Source organism: Sylvia atricapilla, chromosome 6 (genome assembly GCF_009819655.1).
Source record: "Sylvia atricapilla isolate bSylAtr1 chromosome 6, bSylAtr1.pri, whole genome shotgun sequence".
Taxonomy (NCBI): Eukaryota; Metazoa; Chordata; class Aves; order Passeriformes; family Sylviidae; genus Sylvia; species Sylvia atricapilla.
Window position 1 is genome coordinate 18282473 of NC_089145.1, and position 27685 is coordinate 18310157.

The 27685-nt window shown below is 39.6% G+C and overlaps 1 protein-coding gene across 8 annotated transcripts; it reads right to left on the reverse strand.

The window, feature by feature from the left end:
• KMT5B (lysine methyltransferase 5B) lies at nt 1-27685 on the reverse strand. 8 transcript variants are annotated; one of them, XM_066320996.1, is made up of 10 exons: nt 27572-27685; nt 20540-20776; nt 19768-19915; nt 10391-10556; nt 9082-9191; nt 7017-7183; nt 6353-6372; nt 6058-6194; nt 4137-4324; nt 1-2817 (listed from the first exon to the last, which is right to left on the reverse strand). In XM_066320996.1, the coding sequence occupies exons 2-10, from the start codon at nt 20691-20693 to the stop codon at nt 1352-1354; spliced, it is 2556 nt and encodes an 851-aa protein (XP_066177093.1). In that variant the 5' UTR covers nt 20694-20776; nt 27572-27685; the 3' UTR covers nt 1-1351. The 8 variants fall into 8 exon arrangements, with proteins under 8 accessions (XP_066177093.1, XP_066177090.1, XP_066177092.1 ...); XM_066320993.1 differs by having other exon boundaries at nt 4128-4324; XM_066320995.1 differs by lacking the exon at nt 27572-27685 and adding an exon at nt 26900-27179 and having other exon boundaries at nt 4128-4324.

Sequence of the window (27685 nt, forward strand, 5' to 3'; positions counted from 1 at the left end):
TTTCCTAACATTCTTTTATTAAAAACCAAAGAGCCAAAGATTGCCCTGATGCTCTTCATTGTTATAAAGCAGACTTTGAAGTATTAAGTGAACTATGTATGAGCAAAGAACTCCAACTGATGCAGAGTTTAAAACTAGGTTTACAGTTTCCTATTTTATTGGCATGGATGTATTTCTAAACTTAAAAACCCTTCTGGCAAGTTATCTCAATTTCTTATGACAAAATTTCTCACAACACACAAATATTTACAACATATACATATTTTTTCAGTCTTTTACAACTGGTTCTTAAAAGACAAACAAATCATAGGTTACCACAGAACAAAAGCTGTGACTTAGTTGTTTTTAATTTGATAAAACTATCATAAGTTAAAGTGAATAGATTTTTCTTTAAATTCCTTGTAGCATTTTACAAGTGCAACAGAAAAATATGAAGAACCAATTTAGGATAGCCGCAGTTCATTGGATAAATGTTGCCCGTCGTAATCACATTATTTCACAGCAAATTCTTGAAAAAATAAGCACCAATCATTCTTGCAAAGAACAATTTTATCTAAAAGTATTGAAAAGTGTTAAATACAAGGTGTTTAATTTACGTAACAAGCAATAAATACACCATATCCAAACTTTATTCTGCATACTGCTACCCTTGTACATATAATGTACTAAAAAGTCAGCAAATTGTCAACACCTTTTAATATTTTTTTTCCTCTTTTTTTAAAGAAATCAATTTGACTTCCAACCAACGGTTTGCTACTATAACAAAGGCCACAAACAGTACGTCTGGGACAGCATACAGTGTTAAAACTGACAAACTCCAAGGGGGAAAAACCATCTAGCAAATAAATCAGAAAGCTGTAGATCATTGCTGGTGATATTAACATATACTAGAAAACCTTAATATGCTGCTACTATGATTTTGTAAATTGTTTAGTCAAATACTGTAAGAGCAAACTAACGCTCCTACTGATCAAAAATAATTCTGTAGCCACACTGTATTCTCATTGTCCTGCATGGAAAGATCTGATGCAATTTCGTAACTTTGCTTGAGCCTTTATTTTACAACAGAGCATTACCTCTAACTTGGAATTGCACATAAGAAGGCTATTAAAAAGTACAATAAAAATCTGCACAAATCAGACTTAAGAAGAGTCAGTATGCTGTACACTTTCTACAATATTACGTTGATAGGTGAATAAAGAAGTGCTGCCACTAAGTTTTTCAGAAAGTTCTTTAGTTGAGGAATAATCAAATGGAATTTTTGTTGGGTTTTTTTAATTATTATTATTTTTTTAATAGTTTATTTTTTTTTTTTAGAAATGACATCCAGGTCAGTTTAAGACCTATAAGCTTATGCATTGAGCCTTAAAGACTGATCTTCTCTCCTCCTGGAAGAAATATCAATATCTATTGAATCCTTGCCAACAATAAGCCTTAATCTCTTCGCTGGAGGAAGAGGAATAAAGTCATCAAATTCATCATCATAGTCATCTTCCTCTTCATCATCCTCTTCTGATGAAGATTCATCTGCTGTTTCCTCTTCATAGTGACCATAATCATCTACTTCCATTCTTGACTCCAAAAGGGAGAGAGTTTCACTACAACACACACCATTTTCATGAAGGTCCTCTGGGTATGTCCCTCTGTTTTCATCCTCTCGTTTTAGCTGTATTTTTAACTTTGTTGAACTATTGCCTGATCCTGAGTTAAACCCATTATTTAGCTTTGCTACATATAAATTATTATCTTTTTCATGGTCTTTACTTAATTTTATGCTTATTTTTGAAGAACTCATTCCATCACTCTCTTGATCATTTGCCTTGCTACTGCTATCATGGCGCCTACGAAGAGTCAGTTTAGGGATCCCAGAGCTATTTTCAAGGATAAGTTGTGCATCATACCTCGTGATTCGTCTTTTCTTTTTACTTTTTGCAGTTCTAAAGCTGTCTTTTGCTTTAAAATTGTCAGTTGTTACAGAGCAGCCACCAGATCCAGGGATACAGTCTTTAAAGCCAACAGGTGTGTCCACCACGTTATTCCTCTCTTCGAGTTCTGAATGAGAACTGATCAAATCTGGTACTTCATCCTTCACAGGCGTGTTGTGCATAGTATCAGTTTCCTCTGTTTTTGAAGATGGTTTCACAAGCTTTCCTTGTCGAGATTTCTTTTTTGATGTGCCTGCATCACTTTTCTGGCACCGACCCTCCCCTTTATGTGATGGTCCATGAGCCACATCGTTGGTGTTTAACGCACGAGACTGCTGCTCTGCAATGTCCGATTGTGTTCCAGTCAAGTTACTCTTATAGCTATCCAATGTATTTGGTTCAAGCTTTGTGTCAGAGGTCTCCTTCAAACTCATCCTTGTTCTCATTGACCTCCTCGTGATGTATGTGCAGGGTGCAATATCACCATGCTCATAAGCACCTTTCACAGAATTCAGTTTATGTTCTCTCGCTGCATGCCTCGTTAAGCATCCGCTAGAGACCGCAACTTTGACTGGTCCCTCCAATTCTTTATCTTTTTTAATGGGCAAGTTTTTATACAAAACTACTTTAGGCTCTTTGAGAACTAAATTTCCCATTTCAAGCTTTCGAGAAGCATTCTTTTGCTCTGGCCTCTTGCACTGATTTCTCAACTTTATCTTTGAAAGTAAAGGCTTTGCAGGCTTTTTCAGTCTCTTTGGTACCCTGGAATTATTTATATGAGTTAGTTTAGATGAGGTAGAATTTGATGATGCTGGAATTCTTGATATAGACTGTCTGGTTAACGTTCTATTTTTGCTGTTCTTTTTTACACCAATTGAAGATTTTCTGTTAGCTGAAAAAGAAAAAAGCAGTTTTGTTATGACACTGCTATATCCTGAATTTCCCACTCCCAAATACTGCAGTTATTCCATTTATTTGGGGCAATTCAAAAAAATCCATGAGACAGGATAGGTAGTATGTAATAAGAAATGAGACTGCTTAACTTGTAACTCAACACATGAAGGGAACTGCCAAACAGGCCACATGTACATCAATATTTCCAGGAACACTTCCCCTCACTACCCCCAGTATACCAAGTTGTGTTTTTACTGAATTTCTTCTTCTACCAATTAAAAAGAAAAAGCTATTTCACATCATCCACAGCTTTTGCTGAGTATTATTCCAGCAAAAACTGAGGATCAGCATGATCTAGTATTATCTTCAAATAGGAGAAAAAAATCCCAAACACCTTTATCTAATGTAATGGTTTCAGTTTCAGGTGAAACTACTGCCTGTTGTGCCAACCAGTTTTGTCTGCTCAACAGAGGTGCTACTCTAAATACTGGTAATTAGAGACCATAAAAAGATCTGGGGACATTTTTTAAGGATCTTTTCTTATTGGTTGGTTGGGTTTTTATATTTTGGTTTTTTTAATATCACAGCAGCAAACAGGAGACAAATAAATTGCAGTATTTTATATAGCTCCAAATCTGTTTGCCAGTTAAATCAAAATTTAACTTATTTGTATTTTGCCCATACTTAGGGTGGTGGAGGGGGGGAAGTGGGAAAAGCAAATAAATCATACTCACTACTCCACTGAGAAGAGTCTTGCAGGAAAACTACAAACGAAAAAATCCCTTCCAATTCCTCTGAAATTACTAACTGTGCACTTTCACTGCACAAGAGGTGCCTGAACTATAAATTCTGGATGTGGAAAGGGAAGAGCTGCCCAATTTATAAGACGTCTACAGGAAACAACTATTTGTTTAATAATATCTACTAAGAGTATTTATTTAAAAATTATTTTCCTAAGAATTCAAACTATGTAAGTTTTCTTTCCTAAACCATACTACTGCTTGTGGTAGTTTACTGTATTTTGAAATACAGAAATTATTGGCAGGACTTAAACTGACATGTTTATAAATGTTTGCTTTTGGTATTAAAAAAAGGAAACAAAAGAAGAACATATGACCTATTGTTCTTCAAACACTTGTGGAAAACCACGGATTTGCTGTTTAAATTGCCTTCAGATTCCTGAATAAATTAGTTTTAATGACCAGTACGTGAGAAACATCTCAACACCAGAGCAGAATTCCATCACTGTGAAAGTTTTCCATGTTTTTGTGAAGCCTTTAATGACTCCAAGCTCTTCCCCTTACTTACTTGCATTACCTTTTTCCTGAGTGGTATCTGCATCAGTGTTAGAGCTGACAGACTGGCTGTCTGAATTCTTGCTGCTGTCACCCAATTTTTTAAGTCTGTTCAATCGTTTGTCTGTTTCTCTCAGTCCATATTTACTGTTAATCACAGGAGTAGGTGCTGGCAATCCCACTCTTGATTTAAAAGCACCAGTTCCACGTCTACAAATAAAAAGATGACACAAGGTATTAATAAATCTTCATGTAAACTTAGAGCTTAGTTTCATATCCAGATGTTTGGATCCCAGGTGTATCTGGATCAATGACACCAATAGCCACAGAGTCGGCATTCTGTGGGCTGTTCTGTCTTCTACCTGTCCTCTTGGGTGCCTAAATGTCTCAGGTGGCAGCAAGAACAGTAGCATCACCTAGGAAGAGCTCATGGACATATGTAGAGAGATGCCAATTTTCCTGGTGATGACTTTTGGAGGCTTGAAAGAAATTGTATTGCGCCAAATCTCCCAGTGCTCCAAATATACCCACAGATCCTCAGACCCCAGCATTTTAACATTGCACGCTTTACAGCATAGTTAAAATTAAGACATTTAAATGTGATTTTTTTGTGTTGTAAAAAGTGACTGTTGCCTCAACAGTCTTGAAACAAGCAAAAAATGAGTGCTTGCTAACTCTCCCCAAAATAAAATCTTATATATTTGATTGCCTCTACCACAGTTTGTAACTGAAAGGCAGATTCCTACAGTTAGAATTACCCAAACATCAGCATTAAAAAAAAAACAAAAACAAACATTTCCATGTACTTAAAAGACAAAAACAACAAGTTAATGAAAACGTTCAGACACACGAAACTAGTTTGTCCTGAAAAAGAAAGCATGCACTGAAATCAATGATGAAAAGAACTTGAGAAAAACCCCACATTGCTCCATGTAACAATGGAAGAACAATTCTGGTGCCTATTTATTCAACACTTCACAGTCTCCAGGACTGAAGTACATTCTTACCAGCAGCTCTTGAGATCAAGTCTGTGACTGCACCCTTCACTTGGAATGACCTACCAACATCACATGAGCTTGGAGGTAGGTCCTTACCAGAGCATTTTCCCTTTAATTTCAAGATTTGTTAGTGACCAAAGTAGCCAATAAAAATGAAAGTAGGATTATTAAACTATTTATATGCAGGTACACTAAGCTATTCCTCAATATGAGCAATATTTTGTCCTTTATAGGGGTTTTTCTTCAGTTTGATCTACAGTTAGATCAAACATAACAGTGAGTTCTCCTCTTGGAACTGAGTGAAGGTCTCAGATAATGCTGAGCCACCCTGCTCACAATGAACAGAAGTTTCAACGTGGCAAAAAACAACTACGGAACTGATTTTGTGAAGAAACAGGCTGGGACAGCACATGTGAAAAACAAATACTGAGTAATGAACAGAGAGAAGCAAATACTGTCCAAAGCAGTAGATATTTACAAACACACAAACCCCCAAGTTCTAACACCACTGGGTGAAAAACTACTTTGCCCCTTCCCAGCAGAAGGGAACTTCAAGTCCACAAATAAAACATTAATGGAATTTGCTTTATCAGGTGCTAAGAAGAGCAAATGTTGGGGATCAGTTCCCAATGGTCCTGTAGAAGCTTTTCCTTCCAATTCTACTTTATTCAGTACAAATATTTTAAAGAATCTATATCCCTGTTTTGTTCTGTTTCATTTTGGGCTGATCTCCAGAATGGATAATCGAAAGATTAAGAAAGCACAGAGTTCTCAGGAATCATCACTATTCTGTAACAACACAGAAAAATCATTGTAGCAAATAGGTAGGAAGCAATTATTTTGTGTCCAAAAATCTGAGTACTCATAATCAAGGACTTCCAGTTTCACAAAATAGGTCATGAATATGCCCGATTCCATTTGAGGGCTGTTTACATCCATGCATACCTTTCACAGGTGTAACATTCGCAGTATTCATTATTTTCTCCAAAAAACCCATCTCCGTAGTAACAAGAGATTTCTTCTCCAGGTTCAATATCTCTTAGAGCTTTTACACATGCTGTATCTCTGCCCGTTGATACAAACTGGAGAAGGAGATGACAGGAAGGGGAAAAAAAAGGTTCATCATTAAGGCTGCACAGTATCTGAGTAAGAAATAAAAGCAAAACAGTTGGGGAAGAAAAGTCAGAAAGACAAAAAATAAGAAGTGGGGTAATTTATTTATTTATAATTTCTTGCTTACCTTACAGTTAGGTCTGCAATCTGAAAAAGGTCCAAAAGATAAAGTCAATTAACTGTGGATAAGACCTGAAACATGAATAGTTGTAGATATCTAAAGTAAGGATTCACTTTGACTTCAATGACTGCAGAATCTCAACTAAATACTGGGAGTTAGGTTAGTACTGCACAAAGTCATACATCAAAAGATTCCTGCTTTGGTATAGCTGGGTTTCTGAGCTCTTCCTTATGCTAACACAAATGTCCAGTTTCCCTCTAGGGTGAACACTTCATTTTAAATCCTACCTGCTTTTCTTTTGGCAGACAAATACAACACAATCAGCTAAGCTTCTGTGCAAAAGGTAAACAGCCATAAGAAGTTCACCTAATAAATATGTTACTGTTGACTGAGCTCACAAAGAATTCAAGGTAACCCACAATGTGCTCCACTAATTTAGCTGCCAGTTCCAAAGTCTCTTTCAAGGAAGAAGGCATCACTTCCTAGAGCCTTCTCCGAGTTTCACAGCTGATCAGCTGTGGCTGGGAAAATCTTAACATGATTTTGTCCTACTGTAATACAGTATGCCAGATTCAAACATTTTTCTCCACGTTTCTTTGCTGTTTGGCTCACATACAACACTTCAGAATTCCTTATGCCCTTCAACATGCCTCCTATACTCACTACTCACCATGATTGATAAATGCAGCCGGACCAAGCCACAGTTGTGCACAGTTTTTTCGTGTGGAATACATGACACTGAAGTCATTTTCCCCATGTCTCAGCAGCATGTTTTCTTCCATTTCTGATAGTTCAGCAATACAGCCCACAAGTAATTCTATTTTATCATTCCGTTTCCTTTAATGTAAAAAGAGTATCAGAAATAAGACTACACGTGCCAGAATCATAAAATAATTTAACAGAAAGAAAAGTTGTTATAGAATCAATTACATCAAATCTGACGTCAGAAACAATTACCACCATTGTTTCTACAATTTCCTGAGACTGCAGGCAAGAAATTGCAAGAGTTGATTACTTCAGCTTCTGCAATTGTTCAAACCAAAAGCAAGATCTTTTCATTTGTGTACACTCCCTCCCCATCACCACTTGAGAAATTTTGACTTCCTCCAGCTGCTCTTGCTTGTGTTTCCTAAACTTCTTCCTGTGGCCAGGAAAACCCAGCATAATGAAAATTCTTAAAGCTCCATGGCTTTATAAATGAGGCCCAGTAGTGACTCAAACAAAGACTGGAATTCAAGCAAGATGCTTTCCTCTCTCATGAGCAGTTCTTCACCATGAAGCTGGTTTTTGAAATAGAGTGAGGAGAGGGAATGACACCTACAAGAATCAACAAAACCACAAAGCCTTTGTGTATGGACAACCAACGTACCACCATGACTAGAGCAGGGCAGAGCACTGAATGCTCAGCCTAGGAGGAACACAGAGTTTCTCCATTTTCTCACATGGGTGTTGTTTCCACTGCTCTTCAGAGTGGCCATCCCATATTTTGGCCGGATTACTCCGACAGAGATGAATATGGAGACACTAAAGGTACACAAAGGACACGAACTAGAAGCGAAGCCTTTTAAGTGCAAATTTCTCCTGTGACAGAGAGCACTAAGAACTCTAATCAGCTTTGAGTCTCGACAGGTTTCTAGGTATCAGCAGGGTTAAGATGCAGCCCTCCTGTCTTGCTCACTTCTCAGGGCTACTCAAGATTTTGAGCATGAAAAGTTAATCTATTTTCAACACATACAAAACTTCTACCCCAAAGAATCAGCCAAGGGGTGAATTCAACAACAGCAAAACAAAACCAAAACAAACCCCCAGCAACTAAAAAACCAAACCAAAACAAAAAACCACCACCAAACAAAAAACAAATACAACCCAACCAACCATAAACCAACCAACCAAATAAAACCCCCCAAACCCCCAAACAAACAAAAAACCCAAGGAAAAAAACCCTCAGTCAGTAGTTTTTGGGTTGTATCATGACTGCAGAACTTTCAGCTCTGGTCACGAAGAGCCAAAAATGGCCTTTTAGCCTGTTTAAAGCCTCCTCTACAACACGTGGAGGTTGTGCTGTCACCAGCAGGGCATCCAGCCACTCAATCCCAGTGTGAACATAATCTCATCTCCTCACCTCAGGTGTGCTGGTATGAATGGTACTGCCACAAGGCAAAGCTCATACAATTGGTGTCTACATTAAATCTGAATTAAGCCAGAATCTGCTGGTGCTGCCACACACAGGCTCATAATGAAACTCAGATGTGCCAAAATAAGATGGGGAAATACGCTGGGGTCCCAGACTTGTGTTACCAGGAGGGATTTATCTTGCACAATCAAAATATGCAAATAACACCCCTTTAAAAAAAGGCAAAAAAGTAATTTCCCCCACAATTATTTGCTGTGTAACAAGTCTGCCCAATATGTCATAATGTCATGTTTCTCATGGAAGGCTAACAACTCTTGAGTATGAAATAACAATTATCTGTCTGAAAACAAGATTAAAAAAAAAAAGTATAATGAACACTATATGCATAGACCCAAATATACAAAGGAGTATCTTCCAGAGGCATGGATCCTGTATTAAGTACTTAGCAAAAACAGAGAGAAAATTCAGTTTGCAAGTAACAATACAAAACTATCTATTTCAGTGGTTGCAGTTTTAATTCTAAATCACACTTTTTAGTATATTTTCATAGATTCTTTAAAATAATTGCCAGGAACAGAATGCAATACTAAACTGTATTTACCATTCTTTTGTTGCAACGATTTTGGCTCCATTTTGCTCTGAAGAATACCGATTACATGGCAGTATCTCAAACCCACTGTCAGTTGCAAACATTCGTAAATAAATAAATACCTGCAATGAAAAAGCCCAGTACTTGTCTGTTACATGCAAAACCAAAGCAGTGAGGAGCTTCTTATATAAATAATGAAAGTGAACTGTACAAAAGCATACACGAAATGGATACTGGAGTGGGATACTGTCTGCTGAAATGGGTTCCTATACCTTTTATAATATTTCTATATTTTAAAACTATACATATTATGTTGATCTTATATCTTCACCGTGACTTGCAGGAATCTTCACACAGGTAATGTGATTATCCAAAGAGTTTAAGAAAAGTAAAGATAGCTGGTACAGAATTGGTTCAACTAATGAAAATGGATAACTTTTTTCTTAAAATCACAGAATAGTTGCATCCAAGAAATCTTCTTGTATCTTTAAGAACCATTGAGATCTAAAAATCTATAGGAATCCATTTTATTATCTGATATTCTGAAAAAAGGTATTACTTCTGCAACAAACCTAGATGCTGAATTAAGGGACTGTTGAACCTTTTTTTTTTTAGTTGAGGTGTGATTGTGTTACTCTAAAAACCACTTTAGCAAAGCAGAACTTATTCTGCTAACTCTTTCTTGCATTGCTAGATTTGAAGCATTTTAAAGTAGGCCAAATTCCTTTTGGCTGTGCTTGGAAGCAATAGACTCATTCCTGAAGAAGCATTTTTTTTTCTTTTTTTTCCTTTCAACTTTGAGAACCAAAAACCTTTATGCTACTTACAAAATAGATTTGGGGTGTGGGAAGTGGAGGAGGAATAACACTCCCACAGAAAGCCCCTATACCCATAATAACTGGGGTATTTTGAGGTAACAAGGCTATTATTCCCTTTTCCTTTTATCTTCCTTTATCATCCAATTTGATTTAAAACAGCTCTAAGTAAAATAAAAACCTAAAACCCCAAAACTCCCCCCAAAAACAAAAACCCCAACCAAATCACAATGCAAAGAAACAATGAAGGGGAAAAAACCCCTTCCTTTCTACACTCTATTAGTAAAAGTCAATGCAAGTTATCAAAAGAAAAAAAAAAAAAAGAAAAGAAAAAAAAAAGGGTGTGTCTAATTAGGCTTTAAAAAACAAAGGAAGTTTCTCTTAAGAAACAACAAACATATAACACAGCACTTGATTGTATTACTATTGCTATGTTTTTAAGGAATTTTTACATTTTTTTGCCTTTCAATCATCTGAAAAAGCACATTAATTACAAATCCACCTACATGTTCCTTGAACAACCTTTCCTGCATTTTGTTCTTGTTAAGAAAATAGTGCCGGGCCCAGTCACCTGACGTCAAGGACTTGAAGGCTTTTTCTAAGTGCTCATCTTTCTTAAAACGTTCAATCACCTCTTTGAGTTCTTCTTGCCTTCCTTTAATAGGTCGAAATCTGAAATAAAAAAATAAAGCTATTCCAGTCCACCATCAGTCATTCTCAATTCTTCTTCAGTTACTCACAGCACACAATTCTTTTGCTACCCATATAAATGTTTAACTTCCTGCATAAAGACACTGACCAACTTTTACCAAACCCAAAGCATTTTTATATTGATAAATTCATTACATGAGTTTATGAAGATTGCAAACTTAACATGTGCATTCATATAAAGTACAGCTCTTAATGACCACACAAGAATTATCTACAAATGCTAACACATGGCAGATGCTACATCTGTGGAAGGTTAAGGTTCCACAACTTAGTGCAATTTTAAGATTTTTTTCCCCCAAACAGGAAATCTTGGGCATGTAAATATGAAAACAAACACCTGTACATTAGCAGAGAATTCTGCCTTCTTCCCAAAGCCTGAGATTTAAGAAAAGCTACCCTTCATATCTTCAGTGGGGAAAAAGCAACAGAAAAAACCTGCATGACTACCAGAATCAGAAGCTCCATTTTTAAGCTGCAAAACTACCAAGAGAAAGCAGCACTTAGAGATTTTGCCAAATCCCTAAAAATTGCCTTTGACTGAGCACATACCCACATATGCTCTGCTTTGGGGCAGAGGTGGGGTGTGAGTATTCTTAAATGTATGCCACACCCCAAGGGACTCTTCACAAAGATAAAAATTTCCCAGGATCATGAGAAACAGTTTTCTGCAACTCTTTTTACAACTGAGATGTTTTGCTTACAGAGCATATGACAAAAGTGCTAAACAAACAATGAGCTTCTGAGCAAATGTGTAAGCCCCGTTACTTGCTGCTGGAAGTGCATTACTATGCTGATTTTATTTCCTTTTACTTGCCAAATGAAATCTGTATTTCATTACCAAAGTTAACAAGGGGAGAAAAAAATTCTTGAAGTTGATGGAAGGAAACCTAATCAACTTCCTCACTGATACCCTGTTTTGTAAATTGCCACATGAACTGGCTTATTGTCACCTCAGAATGCTGAATGTTGCTGAAGTTGCTAAACTTCTTTTTAACGACCACATAAGACTTGCTTCTTCCATGCAACTTGTATAAAGGAAACAAAAAAGTGTTACCTCCTGATTTTGTTTCCCTTTGAAAAATACTAAGAGTCTAATCAGAAGTAAGTAACAAGGATAAGGATTCAATTTCCTTCCTTAGAAGGAAGAAGCTGTATTTACGCTCCTGATACAATGAAGACAGATTTCCTAAGTGCAGATTCACCTTCTGCAGGTTATCAGCATTCCATGCTACTGGTTTTATAAATCTCTCAAATGTCCATGCGAAAGACTTCCTTGTCACGTAACAACTAAGCATCCTTTTAGATCTTTTTGAATCCAGCAAAATTTATCAGCATAAACCTGTGGGCTTTCAGAAGACATGGCACAGTAAGGAGTTCTGAGCAGACATCAGGCTCATTTCTCTGCTGGCTGAGATATGACATGGAACAAGACAGCAGGAATCGGCCAGAAACAGCTGCCTGCTTACAACAGCAGCACACACCATGCCATGAAGTTTCAAATCAAGTTCTTTAATAAAGAATATACTTGTATCGTCATCCCAAAAAACTAACTACTTAACAAGCTGATGAGACCCTATCATGCAAGAAACCTCCCCTCAGACTAGAGATGACATAATTATTTTTGTTCCCCAGCACACCAATGTCTTCCTCAACTTGCCAGTCACACATGAATATTTCTGCTCTCCCCAAACCAGAAAGACTTTGCCCAGATTTGACTGTCATAACTCACAAAGCTTCTTCATACATGAAGATAATTTAAAATCATATAGCCTGAACTGAACCTGACTAGTTTCAGAACATGACTTGCACTCACTTTCACTTTCAAGCAGAAACTTTTCCAGCAAGGAGCCAACTGCACTTACACCAGAAGTAGAGAGCTCACCAATTTGCACAAACGTGAAAGGGTAATGTATCACTTACACCTCTATCTGCAAACATACACGAGGGAAAAACCCACAGGATTTACAGATAAAATTGGTCTTCAGCTATGTCTTTTCTTGTGGGCTACATAAGTGACTGCCCTCTCCATTACACTGTATTTTACATGTTGAAATAATTTTTCAGCTAAGTGACCTGCAGGAGCAAAGATGGATGGAAAGCCATCACATTTGAAATTGCATTAGCACCTCAGACAGGCAATGTATGTACTGATAGAGAACATTATAATTATTTATCACCAAGAAGCTTGATCCCAACTGAACCACCAGTGTCGAAAAGAAGGAAGAAAAGAAGGCCAGATGCTTAACAGTGGCTCTCAAGACCTGCAGAAAAACAATCAACACCCTACGTTTTCTAGCAATTCAAAGCACATCTTACAGCCCCAAGTGCTCGCATTTTAGGACTTTCACAACACATTCTCAGACTCAGTGTCTACCTAACCAGCTACCTTTGGTAGCTTGGAACCCGGCCCAGACCTTGAAAGTCACTGGCACACCTCCATGGATCACATTCAGCAAGTTCTTGTCTCAGGTACCACACTGCTGGTGGGATTCATTTAAGTGATTAGCAGAAAGTTCTGTAACTCCATTCCTAGGAAGTAAAATAGTGTATGCCCAAGCCCTGCAAAGGCCAAAAAGACAGCTGGAAACAAGAAAGGGATGAAGAGATTGCAGAACTCCCAAGATGTTACAAGGTCAGATGAATGCTGGACTGTGTGGTAGGCATTTCAACAGGAACTGGGTTTTTCAAAGAACATGACTCTCTGCACCCAGGGGTTTCAAAATTAATACCAAGGACTCTATTCAGCACCTCTACCAAAATGTTGCTCTTACCTAGTGAGAAGACAGAGGTCATGAGAAAAGATAAAAAGGAATCCAAATAAGCAAGAAGTATCCACAAGTGCGTGGAAAGATGCTGGAAACCAACATTATGTTCAATATTTCACTCCAAGGGTTCCCAAACAGATGAAACAGAATGACATTGTGCACACTGTGCCTGAGTTAGAGGGCTGTTCACAGATCAACAGCACATGTAAATTGCACTGAAAGCATACGAAGTTTGTATGAAGCAAATTCAGACTACTACAGTCCAGACTCCTCATGAAAGCTTCAGTCTTTCACAGGTGTATCTCCATATATACTTTAAAAAAGGTGCCTTCCCATTTGAGACACTGAAGAAGCCAAGAAAGCCTAGAAGTCCAGTGTTCCTCAAGAATTTGAGTCTGCTGATAGATTCACTTCTCCCAGGAGTATAATTAATTTATTTATTATTTTTTTGCAACCAGAAAGCCAATTTTTTGAGAAGCAACCTTACATTCTACCATTTTGGTGTTAACAGAGCTTCCACATTTATACACGACATTAAAAAAAAACCCCAAAAAACCTACACATGTGCTGGAAGAGTCTACAGAACTGTTTCTGAGCTCCATCATGAAAAGAGCCTGAAAAGGCCCCACAGCTAAATATATACATATAAAATGAGCCAAAGAAACTGACTTTTAAGAATCAGTATAACAAGAGACTAGTTCAAAGAAAAGAGATAGAGAAAGCACAAGGAAACAAACAGAACAAACCAGCCAACCCAGTCTCTGAACAGAGGCAATTAAAATCAGAATTGTTTATCCAGAGTTTTGGTTTCCTCCTCTGAACAGTACCTTCATTAAATTCAATCATGGAAACTGAACAAGACACAATGGTGTTTGAATCTGCTCACAGGCACAGACTCCTTGAGCCACCCTACGAGCAGCTTCACAGGTCAGGTCTCATGGGACATGAAGTCTGCTGCAAGACAGTCAGGTGTTAAAAGTGAGCAAAGAATGAAAACCTCAGCTATGACAGTGTCTTTAAAGATATCATCAGCCCTTCTTCCTGACAACCTGCAGAACAGAAACTTTTCACACTTCCCTTGAAAATACTTATTTTTTCCTAGTTATCAAGATCTGATAAAGCTGTGGCTACTGCAGTTTCAAAATCAGATAGAAGATGATATCATCCCAGTTAAGGGCAAACTGACAAGGTCTCAACAAGGAAGACGGAAAATGGCTTGGGGAAGTAAAGCTCTTTCTCTCTCAAGTTTCTCTTACCTCAGGAGTACTTAAAGACTCTTGGAACTCCAAGGTATAAAGCCAAAGGTTCAGTGAGATGCTTGCCTATAAAGGAAGTTAAAGGAGAGTTTCTGGTAAGTTCAGAAGCACAGTACCTTCTCAGTCTCAGTCACTGAGAGCAGTGAGTTTGAACAAAAAGGACCAAAACTGATCCTGCAAGAGATCCAGTATGAAACTCCATACAGCATACCAGTGCACGACAAAGAGTTTTACTTCCAAACCTTGTTTCTTAACTTTTGACTAGGGAACATCAAGAAGAGTGAATTTATCAAAACTTTATCAACCCATTAGCCTTTTAACAACAGGCACCTTGTCTGGATGGTATTTCTATATTAGTAGCTCTGGAAAACAGCAAGTTTTTGTTCACTGGTACCAGAGATTGAGCACAAAAGGTAAAACTGCAAGCCTGTTAAGCATTCAAGACATCAGAACAAGAGTTGAAAATCATCTATTTAAAATAAGCATAAACAACTTACTTAATTAACATATATTTTGGCTTCCTCCCTGCCCAACCCTGTAGTGTATTTTTTCCTCAAAGCTAGTTATACAAGTTATGATCAACTTGTTCTGCTTTTACTGCCAGTGTTTTCATACAAAAAAAAAGACTTCAAGCTCTTTAAAGGCCGAATTTAAAAGCAGCACTTTCAATGAAGAAAGTAATCCACATTACCTAAACTTCTTGAACCAACACTAAATACACACCAGTGTGCTCAAAACTCCAATATAGCTGAGAATGGAAATAAAGAAAATTCTAAGACACACAATTTTCTTCTCCTTAATATGATTAACAATAAAGTACTTTTAAAAAATACGTATGGGGGACACAAGAAACCCCCCAAACCAACAACCTAACACCGTCCTCTAATCCTATTCTGACACTCCACATGGTAAATTTAATTTAGCAGTTAACATGACCACTGGATGCAAGCCACTCCATGTTTTGAAGATGCAACAACACTTCTTGTTGAAGCTAAAAGTGCAAATAAGAAAAGTGTAAAAGTAAGGTGGTGGGTGTTGGGTTGAGGGGCAGGGCATGGTTGTTAAGGGTGGGGTTTTTTTTGTGATTTTTTTTTTAAATCCAAAACATTTTGGAACAGCAAAATGATTCCAGTGTAGTCACTGTGTGAAGAGAGACAACCAGGAGCAAGGTAAAGGACTCAACTCAATTAAGCTATCAGTAAAATCTAGAAAAAAAGGAAAAAATCAGATTTTATGCAAAACTCAAACAAAGCAATTTCATGAAGTACACAGACACTGGGGTCTGAAGAATGTGAAATCTTCACTTTGAAACAGGTTATCACTACATAAGAGTTGTGTATCTCTAATCCAGTATCTCCAAAGCACCACAACACTGAAGCTGAACTGTATGGCCACATAACCTTATTTACCAGAACCCACATCACTTTTTCAGCCTCCAGACCTCACTCAAGATGAATACTGAACTCTTGAATTATTATATTGAAATGAGTTAAAGAATGCAGAGGAGATTCAGCACAGGCTCATAAATGCAATGACATGGAACTGCTTTGTGCTTTTTGTCTCTACTGCCTGGTGGTGACTCTAAGGGATGAAGAGTGATGTACCTTGTCAAGTTCAGTCACTTAAGTCAGTGACTGCTGTTGGGGCAGTGCTGAGAAAACCAGCTTCCTGTACATCATCCCCAAGCAGTCAAGCTTTCCAACGGAAAACATGGAAATTCTTGAAGTTAGTCCTTTAGTCCCATGTAACGAGACAAAACCACCCACATCACACATCTGTTTGTAACTCCACTAAAAGCAGCTAAAAGACCACGACATAAGTGACTTCCTAAACCACAAATTTTAGAGACAAATTTAGAGACACATTGGAAATGCTCTCAGTATTCCCTAGCATGATGCTTCAGGGAACCAGGAAACAACACTGACTGGTAACAGCAGCAAAAGGATCAGGAGTCTGGCTTAAGGTTTAAACAGTAACACCTTTGTATGGGAGATAGTATAAAGAGCAGATTAGCCACTAAAGCATGTGACTACAAGATTCAGTTCTCAGCCTAGGGAAAAACACTCAAAAATAAGAGATTGTAAGACAGGCAAGAATTCACTTGGCATTTTACAAGTATCTGTTTTAATCTCTAGTGTTTGTCAACCTTCAGCCCGGGAAGTGTAGCTCGCAAAATGACTTCTGTTTTTACTACAACAAACAAACAAAGGCTGATATAACCGGATTTGTTCAAGAAGCTATAAAACATCTTGGAACAGCAATACTTGACAAGGACATACTTGCTAAGACATGGAGTTTCTTTTATTAACTGCTAAGACACTATTCTGTTGAGGTAAGAGCTACGAATTTGATGAAAGAATGACAACTGGGCCTGTAAAGAGGGTTGGAAGCTCTGAAAACAACCTGCTTTCTCTTGGAAATCCAAGAGGATGAAAAAAAATACTTTTGGGTAAGGCCACTGAGGACATTTCCAGAGCTACATTTTATATATACTGTCGGTCAAATCCCTAGCGACAAGGAAACATTTCAGAGGAACACTGTACAAACACATTAGGGGATTCACTTGTAAGCTTTTAAGAAACAGTCTTCAGCTCTTTCAGACATTCCTGACTTGACAGTTTATAGAGCCAATTCCCAAGATAGTGGGCATTCACAAACTGCAGGACTTTATTTTTATGCACCCAGAAAAAACCTCCAAACCAAAACACAGAAACCCAGCAAGTAAAGTAACAGTCCTGTTCTTGTCACCACCCTACGATAAGATTATTAACTCAATGTACAGAAGATGGAAAACAAGGACATTTTGACATCAATCTAGATACTTTATTATGAAGGTTTTTTTTTCTTCTATCGATATATTCTGGACAAATCAAATTTACAAACTCTTCAACTGAAAGAATTAAATAGAAAAAGTGCTTACAGAGAAGACACTCATGCATACAAAAATAAAGACCTGGCTTCCAGAGGTAAAGGGAAGTAGAACTTCAGTAAGTGCCCATCAACTTACAATGGGCTGCAAAAATACAAACCTCTGACATGTTTCCAATAGAGCACAGTAGAACGGTGGCACAGACACCGTTCGTTCACCGTTCATAGGGCAGCTTCAAATGAATCCCAACAAAGGAACAGGAAATCTCTGCTTGCCACCATAACTGGCTGCTTCATTTCAAGCACACCTCCATACACCAACAATGTAACCTTTATGACTCCACGGCATGGAAGCAGAAGATGCCCAAACATAAGCTGCAAATCTTCATTTCTACTACATCATAATATTTGGGTACTAGCACCTGGCATTTTGGAAGTAGTATTGTTTTTACACACCTGCTTTCCCCCCACCATCCCTCAAAGCCACTGAAACAACAGAAAGGAGCTCTAGAGCCCTCAGGGGCTCTAGAAAGACTTAAGTTTACTACATGGAAAAAGATAATCTAAGCATCACAGCCGCAGTACCAAGCAGGCGTCCTCTGCACCAAAAAGATAAAGAAGAACTATATTGATGCCCAGACTTCAGTTATTACAACATTAGAAACTTTCTCAATGGGACAATATGACAGAGGCAGAAGGTGTGCATCTGGTAGGAGTTGTAAGCCTCGCCTAAGTATTTCCCATAGTGGTCCAAGATTATTAACTTGAAGACTGCCTGTAACTGTTCTCCAAGTCTGAGAAAGGAAGAAATACATGATGATGGCCTTCGTGTAGCCTTTTGTTTCAAAATAGTAATTAAAGAAGTATTTTAGTTGACAACCTATCAACATAAAAAACAAATTCTCAAAGTAGCTTCTCCAACTATTAAACAATGACTACTTTATTTCCATTGAAAAAGTGTAAGAACTAACAACCTGTGAATAACCTGCAGACTATCATTCATGCAACAAACCAAAAAATTCCTTTCAGCATATATTCTTAGCTTGATTAACTGATGAAAATACAAAGACACTTGAAAATTAACTGTAAGAATATCTATTTGGACAATTTGCTACTGTAACCAACTGCGGGGTGGGAACAGGAAAAACTCCAAACATCCTTCTTAGAGGTGGATGTTGCACTTTCCAGCAAAAAGGAAAGATCGCTCTGGGGTAAGTATTTACAGTTATCAGGACCACATGCTGCAATTTCACGTGCAGCTGATGCTGTCAGGCTACACCAACTGTTTCTGTAACATGACAACACCATTTCATCTAGCAGTCACATCTGAATCAATCAGTTTGTTGCATACGTACAATTTGCTTAACTGATATAGTGTGTATGTGACTGTGCTGCACAGGTGAACTGTCCTTCAAAAAGAGTCACAGCAACAGCTGGAAGGGCTGAGAGTCTGTTTCACATGATGTGCTGCCTGGAAACTCCAGCTCTTATTATTGCACAGCAGTAAGCACGCAATTCCTGTCCTTAGAAACTTATAGTTTATATATAGTTTCCCCACTGAGCTATCAATACAGATCTTGTATGCAAACAAGCTTAAGACAGACCTACAGAACACAAGTTATCATCAGTGGCACATCTATGACAGAGGGAGAAGCACAAACAGCTAAACCCTGGGACCACACAGAATTCACAACCAAAGCATTCAGACAGATGTGTAACAGAGCAAAAGTAGGTGCAACTCTGGTAAGCAAGTTTCCAGCTAGCACATTCATTTATCTTATCCATACAGACATGTCTGAGTAGCAACTCCTTCAGCAAGGGGCTGCAACAACTTCAGATCAAGTAGTGCCAACACTGAACTGCTCAGGAGCTACATCTTTCTTCTGATGTTTAGGAGTAAGAAGGAAAAAAAAAAATCATCCAGGCACGTGGAACAAACAGAAAAGTTACCAAACACTGGCTTCTGCCTTTGAAATATTTCAAATGACTAGTGGTTTCAAATTTACAATTAGTTAATTGTTTAAGCTAGAAAATGGTGCCTATTACCAACCTGCTCTACAGCACAAATACGTGAGACTAAAGCAAAGTCCTACCATGGAGCACTGTGAGAGGCTGCATTTGTGGTGCTGAGTTCCAGACTCACATGCAACACTGTTTTAAAGGTAGAAGCTACTCACAAATTTGTATTCTTTCACTTTCTTAAAACATGCACAAAATTCCATGGTTTTGCTGATTTACACCAACTAAGATGAATTCTTTTCTAGAAAAATAAAGACAAGTTACCTAGTATTCATTTTGTGTGTCTGAAAACCTAAATAGGGATCAAGAACCAAACTAGTTGCTAGGTCATCATTTTCACAGAGTTCCTTGGCAGACATTCCAGAGGAAGGCACGTAACGACTTTGACCCTCAAATCCTGAAGCACCACTACCTGCAAATAAGAGAACACAAATTAGATATCAATTAAGGGACATTATAGAGCCCAGCTACATTTGGGGACAGACAAACACACAGGCTGGGAGCAAAAAATACAGAACAGTTGAAGAAGATGATGAAATACCTGGAGAAGCAGAATAAAGGACTTTAAAGAACATCTGAAAAAAGGACTTTAATTTGCATTTTATCCCAGACCAATAGCAAAAATAAGAACCCATATTCCTTGAAACCACTGCAGAATGGCTATTGAGGTAAGTGACTTGACTAAACAATGGAGTTTACTTCTACAAGTGTACTCACTGAAAGTTGGCCAAGTACTTCAAATTATGTTATCCACATCAAATCATACTATTTGTCACTTAGCGCCAATCATGTATTTTATAATTACAACAGTTCAAAATTAATTTGCACCCAGTTATTCTTGACTTTTAAACTGATCTGAAGAGATCTGTATTCCTGAAGAGAGTTAAGATACCCAGAAAATACATACATAACTAATATTTCTGATGTTAGCTCTATGCTAACTGCAGACCTCACTTGTGAACTAAGGTAAGACAGAAGCCTGGCTTGCAAACTAGGAAGTGGATCATAGCACTAAGCAGCAGAAACATGTACATACATCTGCTTGATCTTCTCTCAACTCCATTTTTGCCCGTCTTTGGATTCTCCTTTCCTGCATGCTGCAATTTGGTCTGTGTGTGGTCATTAGATGACTTGCTTCCACTTCTCCGGCCATTCACTACCATGTTCTTGGATTCTCCCAGCCACTTCATACCCACAGACAATCTGACTCAGTTGCATTTAGTCACTTTTCAAAAGGCTTGGAGAAGTGGATGAATAAATTCAGTTCCAATTCCTACAGGAAGTAAAACATAAACATGATTAGAACTTACTGGTAAACTGTTTTCAAGACACAGAGTTTAACAAAAAATAATAATAATACCCCAACACTAATAACAATAGTAAAAGAAAGCTGAAACACATCCCCACCTGTTCCCCTGACAAAGAGAAAGTGGGGAAAGGTGGGAGGAAAGATGGCAATCTGCATTTCCATTAGGAAGAAAGAAAAGCCGTTCGTTAGCACCAGCACACGGAACTGTGCACAGGTGAAGTACTGTCCCACAGCTTACAACGGCATCCGGCAGCAAGGACAGAATTCTAAAGCTGATAAATGGCTAATGACAGCTCATTTTTAAGAGCTGGACTATACCCATGGATATATCTGTACAGGCATACACACACATGGATAAACATGCCCAGAGCTGTGTGATTCCGGACCCAGAGTATTTTCAAATAGAATCTTAATTGAATATGTATCTCCTAATACGTAAACCCCATAACCTATTGGGAACTCTATAGCAAAGACCATTTTACAAGTGTCCTCCAAGAATTGAAGATGAGTTTAGAAAAACAAAGGAAAAAACCCAACTAGAAAACAGACATTTTTGGAATGGGGTTAGGGGAAAGATGTTAAATCTTTAATCAAAAATCAGAGCTCAAGAAACCCTAAATGATGACCTAGAGGACCCAGGCTACTATTCTTACTGCTCCTTATTACAAAACAAACCAGTCACAACACACCTGGTCCAACATGCCAGTACTAAGTGGGGTCAAAAGTAGAGTTGAAATTTTACAGTACATAAGTATCTAGCAAAGCACATGCTAGTTTTTGTCTGGAGCCTCAATGTCTTTTGCATAAATAATGATAAGAAAGCTAATAATGTTTTTGTGCACAGTTGTGTCTCACTCTGTACAACTTGCTGGAAAAGATCTGATTTACACAATTCTTTTACAATTGCATTTATACCTTAGTAATTCATTCACTTGATTTTAATTCACCCTCCTCCCTACTGCCTCCTCACAAAGAAATAAATTGTGCCTTTTTACTTTACTGTCATTATAAAAAAAAAAATCAATGCTCTGCTCACAGCTGGTAACAGGCCATTGTAACACACATTTCAAACTGGTAGAAGAAAGTCACAACAAACTAACAGATGTTTGAAATACTGTCTTTTGTAGAAATTCTGCTTTTTAACAGGTACAGATAGTAAATGACTAGATTTCTGTAAGACACCTATGTGATCCAGCTACCTAAAGAAATGTTTATGGCCAGATGATTTGTAATTAAGTTATTTACAAAGATGCAGAAGACTGAGGTAATCAGGGAAACACAGTAAAGACAAGAGTATTGTATATTAACAGATGCACTGGTTCAAATATCTTACTAGAACGCATCACCCAGAAACTGACAGGTTTTAGAATCTTTTACAAATTGTTACAGAAGGGCAGTAAAGACTATCAACAACGTGTAACAGAATCACACTGAGCAAATCTGGCACAGTTACTGCATCAATATCAAGAAAAAAATAGAGATCCTGTCAGTGGACAAAGAATTTTCTTGCTGCCAGTAACAGAAGAGATTTTATTTAACCTCAAGATTAATTCTATTCATTCAACTATAGGCAGACCCAGCCCTTTTTAAAAACTATCTCCAAAACACCCTTGGATAGACTTTTTTTAATTCACAGAGCTTGCCTGATAACATACACATGTAAGTTTATGATAATATATTTCTTTAAAAAAAGAAACCCAAAACCCAACAAAACCTCAAAAACAACCAAACTCCCTTAAACTTGCTTGTTAAGCATCCCACCTGAACTTCTGTCAGAAGACCAACTCTGTGAAGATCTGCCACTGACTGAGTCTGATGTAAACACTTAATGACAAACCCGCTCCCAAACGCTGCTTTTCTTACTTCTCAATCTATTAATTTTACAGGTCTATATACTCTAATTAACCCTCATTCCGCCATGTTTTGTAACACTGGTAATGAAAAGCATTAAAACAGAAACCACATTAAAGACTTGCACGAAATTCAATCTTGGTGTCTTTCTGTGTACACCAGGACTGAATTCCATGCTGCGCTGTGCTACAGCTCAAGAGCAGCACAGGTGAATGAAATTCCCATGAAGTCTGAGCACAGATGAATCCTGTATCGTATCCAGCAGTCTGGGGGAAAAGCTTCCTGTGGTGCCTTCCGACAATCACCAGGTCCAGCAGCCACGGTGGGCCGAAGGAAAGGTGCTCTCCCATCTCTCACAAGGGCACTTTGCCAGGGTGAGCACTGTCTGTGCTAACACACTTCTGCTTAACCAGTAACAGCAATGACAAGGAAGATACCACTGCCAAGGTAAGAAGCAACGTGACCACAAAATGATACTCAAACTATACGAAACATTAGGAAAAATATTTTGTTCTGCACCAAAACAGATTGATATAGACAGCAACATGAGTCCTCCTCAAGCAAAATCAGGTAATTTAGTGATGTATAGCTAAATTCCGGTGAAAAATCATTACTTGTTTGGGGTCATCAGCCTAATGAGCAAGAAAACCTTTGTCTCCATCTATTGCTGCCTCTATTTTCTATTGTCAGCCAAATGACAAACTTGAAGACTGCAAGTGTGCTTCTTCAGCCTCTAGTCAACAGGACAAGAAGCAATGGGCAGAAACAGACACACAGAAGTTCCATCTGAACACTTCACTGTGTGTGTGAACAAGCACTGGGACAGATTGCCCAGAGAGAGTGTGGAGTGTCCCTCACTGGAGATATTCAGGATCTATCTGGACACAATCCTGTGCCCTGGGCTCTGGGATGGCCCTGCTGGAGCAGGGACGTTGGGCCAGAGGACCCACTGAGGTCCCTTCCAACCTGACGCATTCTGTGACTCCTTCTCCCAGTACCCAAAAACTGCTTTCCACACGACACCAAAAGGCAGAAACAACAGCCAGGATTCCTTTCCCCGTGAATATCACAGCTGCTAATGCCAACAGAAAACCTGAAAGGGAGCAAGAGATGAACCACTAACCACCACCATGTGGTACTTAATAGGTCTTCCCACGTGATTTGTTCTCACCGCTTTCTACATCAGGTTCATACAAACAAGTCCTTTAGGAACTGAGGGAGAAAAGGCAGAGATGAACACGACCTTCCCATTCAAACAAACTCAGATATACTTACACCACCACATACTTTCAAACTCTTACTACAGAGCTCTGCCATCAAAATCAAACACAACACCTGGACCATTTAGGACTTCAGGTTTACCTGTAACTGTGAAGTTTACCAGCACAATTAGAGCTTCCAAGGGACCTTTTGTATCTCAATATAAATGACCACACTGCTGTTTTAACTCTTTATTAATAAACACCACTACTCTTTAAATTACACTGCCTTTAACAATTCTATTATGCTAGTCTGACAGGCACATTTCCTCAAATGCCAAGATATAGCTCAATTGCATTTGGTACCTCTCACTGAGGTATCTGGCATTTCACTGCAACAGTACTCTTAAAAAATCAAAACTTGATTTTCATTTACTTGGTTATAAATTTATTAAATCTACTAACACCTGAGCATTATTTGCATGTCAGTAACATTCAGAAGCAGCATTCAACAACTGAAGCACAAACACAATTAGCACAGACAGGCAACAGACCTCCTTTAAAATATAGTTTACGGATTTTTTAGAATTATTTTTAAGAACTCAAACACCTTCATTTTGTCTTGCCTTTTTTTGTTGTTTGTTGGTTTTGTTTTTTTTTTTTAATTAACAATAGCTGCAAGAAAGTTTTCCTCAACAATACAGTGACCTAAAGCCAACATAAGACACACACACAAAAATCCCAACAACCAAAAAACAACAAAAAAAACCCCACTCAAAATACCCCAAAAAACACCTCTGCAAAAAAAACCCCAAAAATGCAGCCTCAGCTCTTCTGGACAAATCAGAAGTACCAAGAGAAAAGACACAGGTTTCATCATTAATAGCCCGACAAAAAGTAACAGACCTTTGAATTTGGGAAGCAAAGCAAAACTGTGCAACTAGTTTTCCTGTGGGATCACCAGAATGAAGATGACTGATGAAAATCCAAGCTGAAGGAAAACCTGCACAGCTCTAAGGAGCTATTCAAAACAGTCTCAGGTCTTACTTTGGTTACTGTGTTTGGTTCAGTAAACTGGATCACCAGAAAAGGTTTTAGAGTGTTTCTGTTCAGCTAGTAAGTGCTGTGAGTAAGCTCAGGGCAGAACTGGACATGGATTAATAGTGGCATTGGGAGGCTGTAAGATTCTGTCAAAACGGACTCAGGTCAGTCCAGACTGTTGCAGAACTGCAGCCCCAGGATGTCCCCAGGTTTGGGACAGCACATCTGGATCCAAAACTGACCCAAACCCAGGCTCCAGTCTCTCACCAATAGCTCAGCCTGTACATTCCCCTTTTCTCTCGTGCAGCCACATGATTTTTGTGTCAATTTGGATACTAATCCAAGTATAGTACAGGCACAGAAGCAATCCAGTACCAGCACAAAAATGAGTGTCAGAGAGTGAATTACACTTCAGCAGCTCCTGCCCCTTCTCCTCTGCCCTACCATGTCCTCCACTGGGTGCTTTCTCAGGGTGAGGCTGAGCACAGCACCCCAAAGCCTGTGTAATTCTCCCAAGTCACTGCAAAACTCCAGCATTCGGCAATCACAGAGACAATATAAAAGCTCGCTGCTTCCAGGAGGGAGAGCTCCTTCCTCCCACTTGCCAATTCACACAAACATTTCCACCAATTCCAGCGATCTCTGGACCTCTCCATAACCCAAATTAACTCTGTGTGTTAATAGTGTGACTTACACAGGTTCAGGTTCAGTTCAGGGCAGCCTCAACACGGCTGAATCAAACAGTTGAATGAAGACTCCAAACCACTGTAACTCCAAAAGTGCTGCTGCTGCCCCCCCCGGCTTGTGCCCATTTCCACACCATCCTCCCTCTGCTCCAGCAAAACAAATGCAGAGCCGAGCGACCCCAACGATTTGGTCACCGAATCAGGGGAGTCACCAGACAAATCGGAACCTGCCTGGCCCCAACCCTAGTGGATGTTATGGGGCAGGGGGAACACACAAGGTCAGGGAAGTGGTCAGGAGTACTTAAGTTGGGACTTCTTTGCATCCTCAAAGCACAGCTCTGGTTTGGCACAGGAGTATCACACCTTACAATTACCGGGCTGAATTGAGCAACCGTCTGTTGCCTTGAAGCATGTGCTGTTTGCAGCGAAGGGCATACTGGGAAGTGTAGTCCTGCAACAGGAGAGTGCTAACAGAGCAAAAAAAGCATTCAGGAGCCCTAATCAGTCCTGTTACTGAGTACACCAGAATACATCATCCCACTCATTCACTTTATATGCAATACATTAAGCAATTGCTTTAAATAAGTCTGAATTTCCAGTTTGTGAGCACCAGTGGGTATAAAGCAGAGATGTCTGCGTCTATCTGGTCCTAATGAGAAAACCGCCAATAAAGAAACATCCAACTTTTCAACCAAGTAAGCCTTGATTTCCTCCAACATTATTACTTGCAAGGAAGAAAGCAAAGAACTGAAGAGAAAAGTTCAGTATTAATGAAAATTGAAGCAGCTGCATCCATAGTTATAGTAGTCAGATTATGGAAACAAGGCACGGCTCCGTGAGAACTTATCTTACAATACATTTTAATCTCATTGATAAAAACCTGCCAGTATGTATTTATAGTTACTCCATTAAACACTGATCAGGTTGCCATCTCATATCACAGAATCAATCAGGTTGGGAAAGACCTCTGAGATCATCGAGTCCAATCTGTGACTGAACACCACCCTTTCAACCAGACTATGGCATTAACTGCCACGTCCAGTCTTTCCTTAAACACCTCCAGGACGATGACTCCACCACCTCCCTGAGCAGCCCATTCCAACGTCTAATCAACCCTCCTGTGAAGAAATTCTTCTTGATGTCCAACCTAAACCTCCCCCGGCACAAATTAAGACTGTCGTCTTGTCCTGAGACATGTTCGTCTGCACTGAATTCAACGCACCAGAAAACTCCACAAAGTTGTGCACTTGAGGTTCTCACACTGCCTGTGACACACCCCGACAGAACACCACGGACTCTCCCTCACTCACCGCTCCTCGCGTTCCCGAGTAACGTCTTAAAGGTAACTTCACTTGAAAGTTTCAGATACAAATGTTGAATAATGACGTGCCTTTCACCCCTTCCCCAACGGCATGTATCCTCCAGTGAAAAATCACACAAAAAACCCAAAAACCCAACCAAAAACCACCAAAAAACCCGAAAAAACTCCCAAGGCAACCTAGTCCGGCCACTCCATCGAACCGAGGCAAGATCGAGAGGGTCACTAAAACCACCAACCCAGAAGCGAACTACTGGAACCGGCCGAAACTCCCGGCGCAAGAGGCCGGGCCGGGCCGGCGGAAGGGGAGCGGTACCGGCTCCGGACCGGGCGGCGCCGCCCCCGCGCCCGCTGCTGCCCCCTGGCGTTCTCCGCGCGCCGGCGCCGCCGCACGCCCCTGCCCCGCGCGGCCCCCACCGCCCCCGGCCCCGGGGCCCGGCCCCGCCCGCGGCCGCCCCTCCGCCCGCGGGTCCCCGCTGCGCCCGCCGCTGTCAGCGCCCCGACGGCCGCCCCCGCCCTGCCCGCGGCGGCCCCGCACTCTGCCGGACCCCGGGCGCGGTTCCTCACGGGCCCCCCGCGCTCTGGGAAGCGGCCCCCTCACAGCCCTGGCGCCTCCCCCGCCCCACAGAGCACACGCAGACCCTTCCCAGAGACCCAAACTCACCGCCCCGCGCTGGGGTCTCCCGCCGCCGGCGCTGCCCCCGCTGCCACTGGGGGAAAATGAATCATCAAAGGCAAGGGTGCGGGGGGGGGGAGAGGGGGAGGGGAGGAAGCTGAA

Bases quoted from the DNA above. Each gene is read 5' to 3' on its own strand.
- KMT5B (XM_066320993.1), bottom strand. From the start codon at position 20,693: ATGAAGTGGCTGGGAGAATCCAAGAACATGGTAGTGAATGGCCGGAGA. The intron at 6,195-6,352 runs GTAAGCAAGAAA...CTCCTTCTCCAG, and splicing joins ATTGCAGACCTAACTGTAAG to TTTGTATCAACGGGCAGAGA. The intron at 4,325-6,057 runs GTATGCATGGAT...TTTTATTTGTAG, and splicing joins GAATGTTACACCTGTGAAAG to ACGTGGAACTGGTGCTTTTA.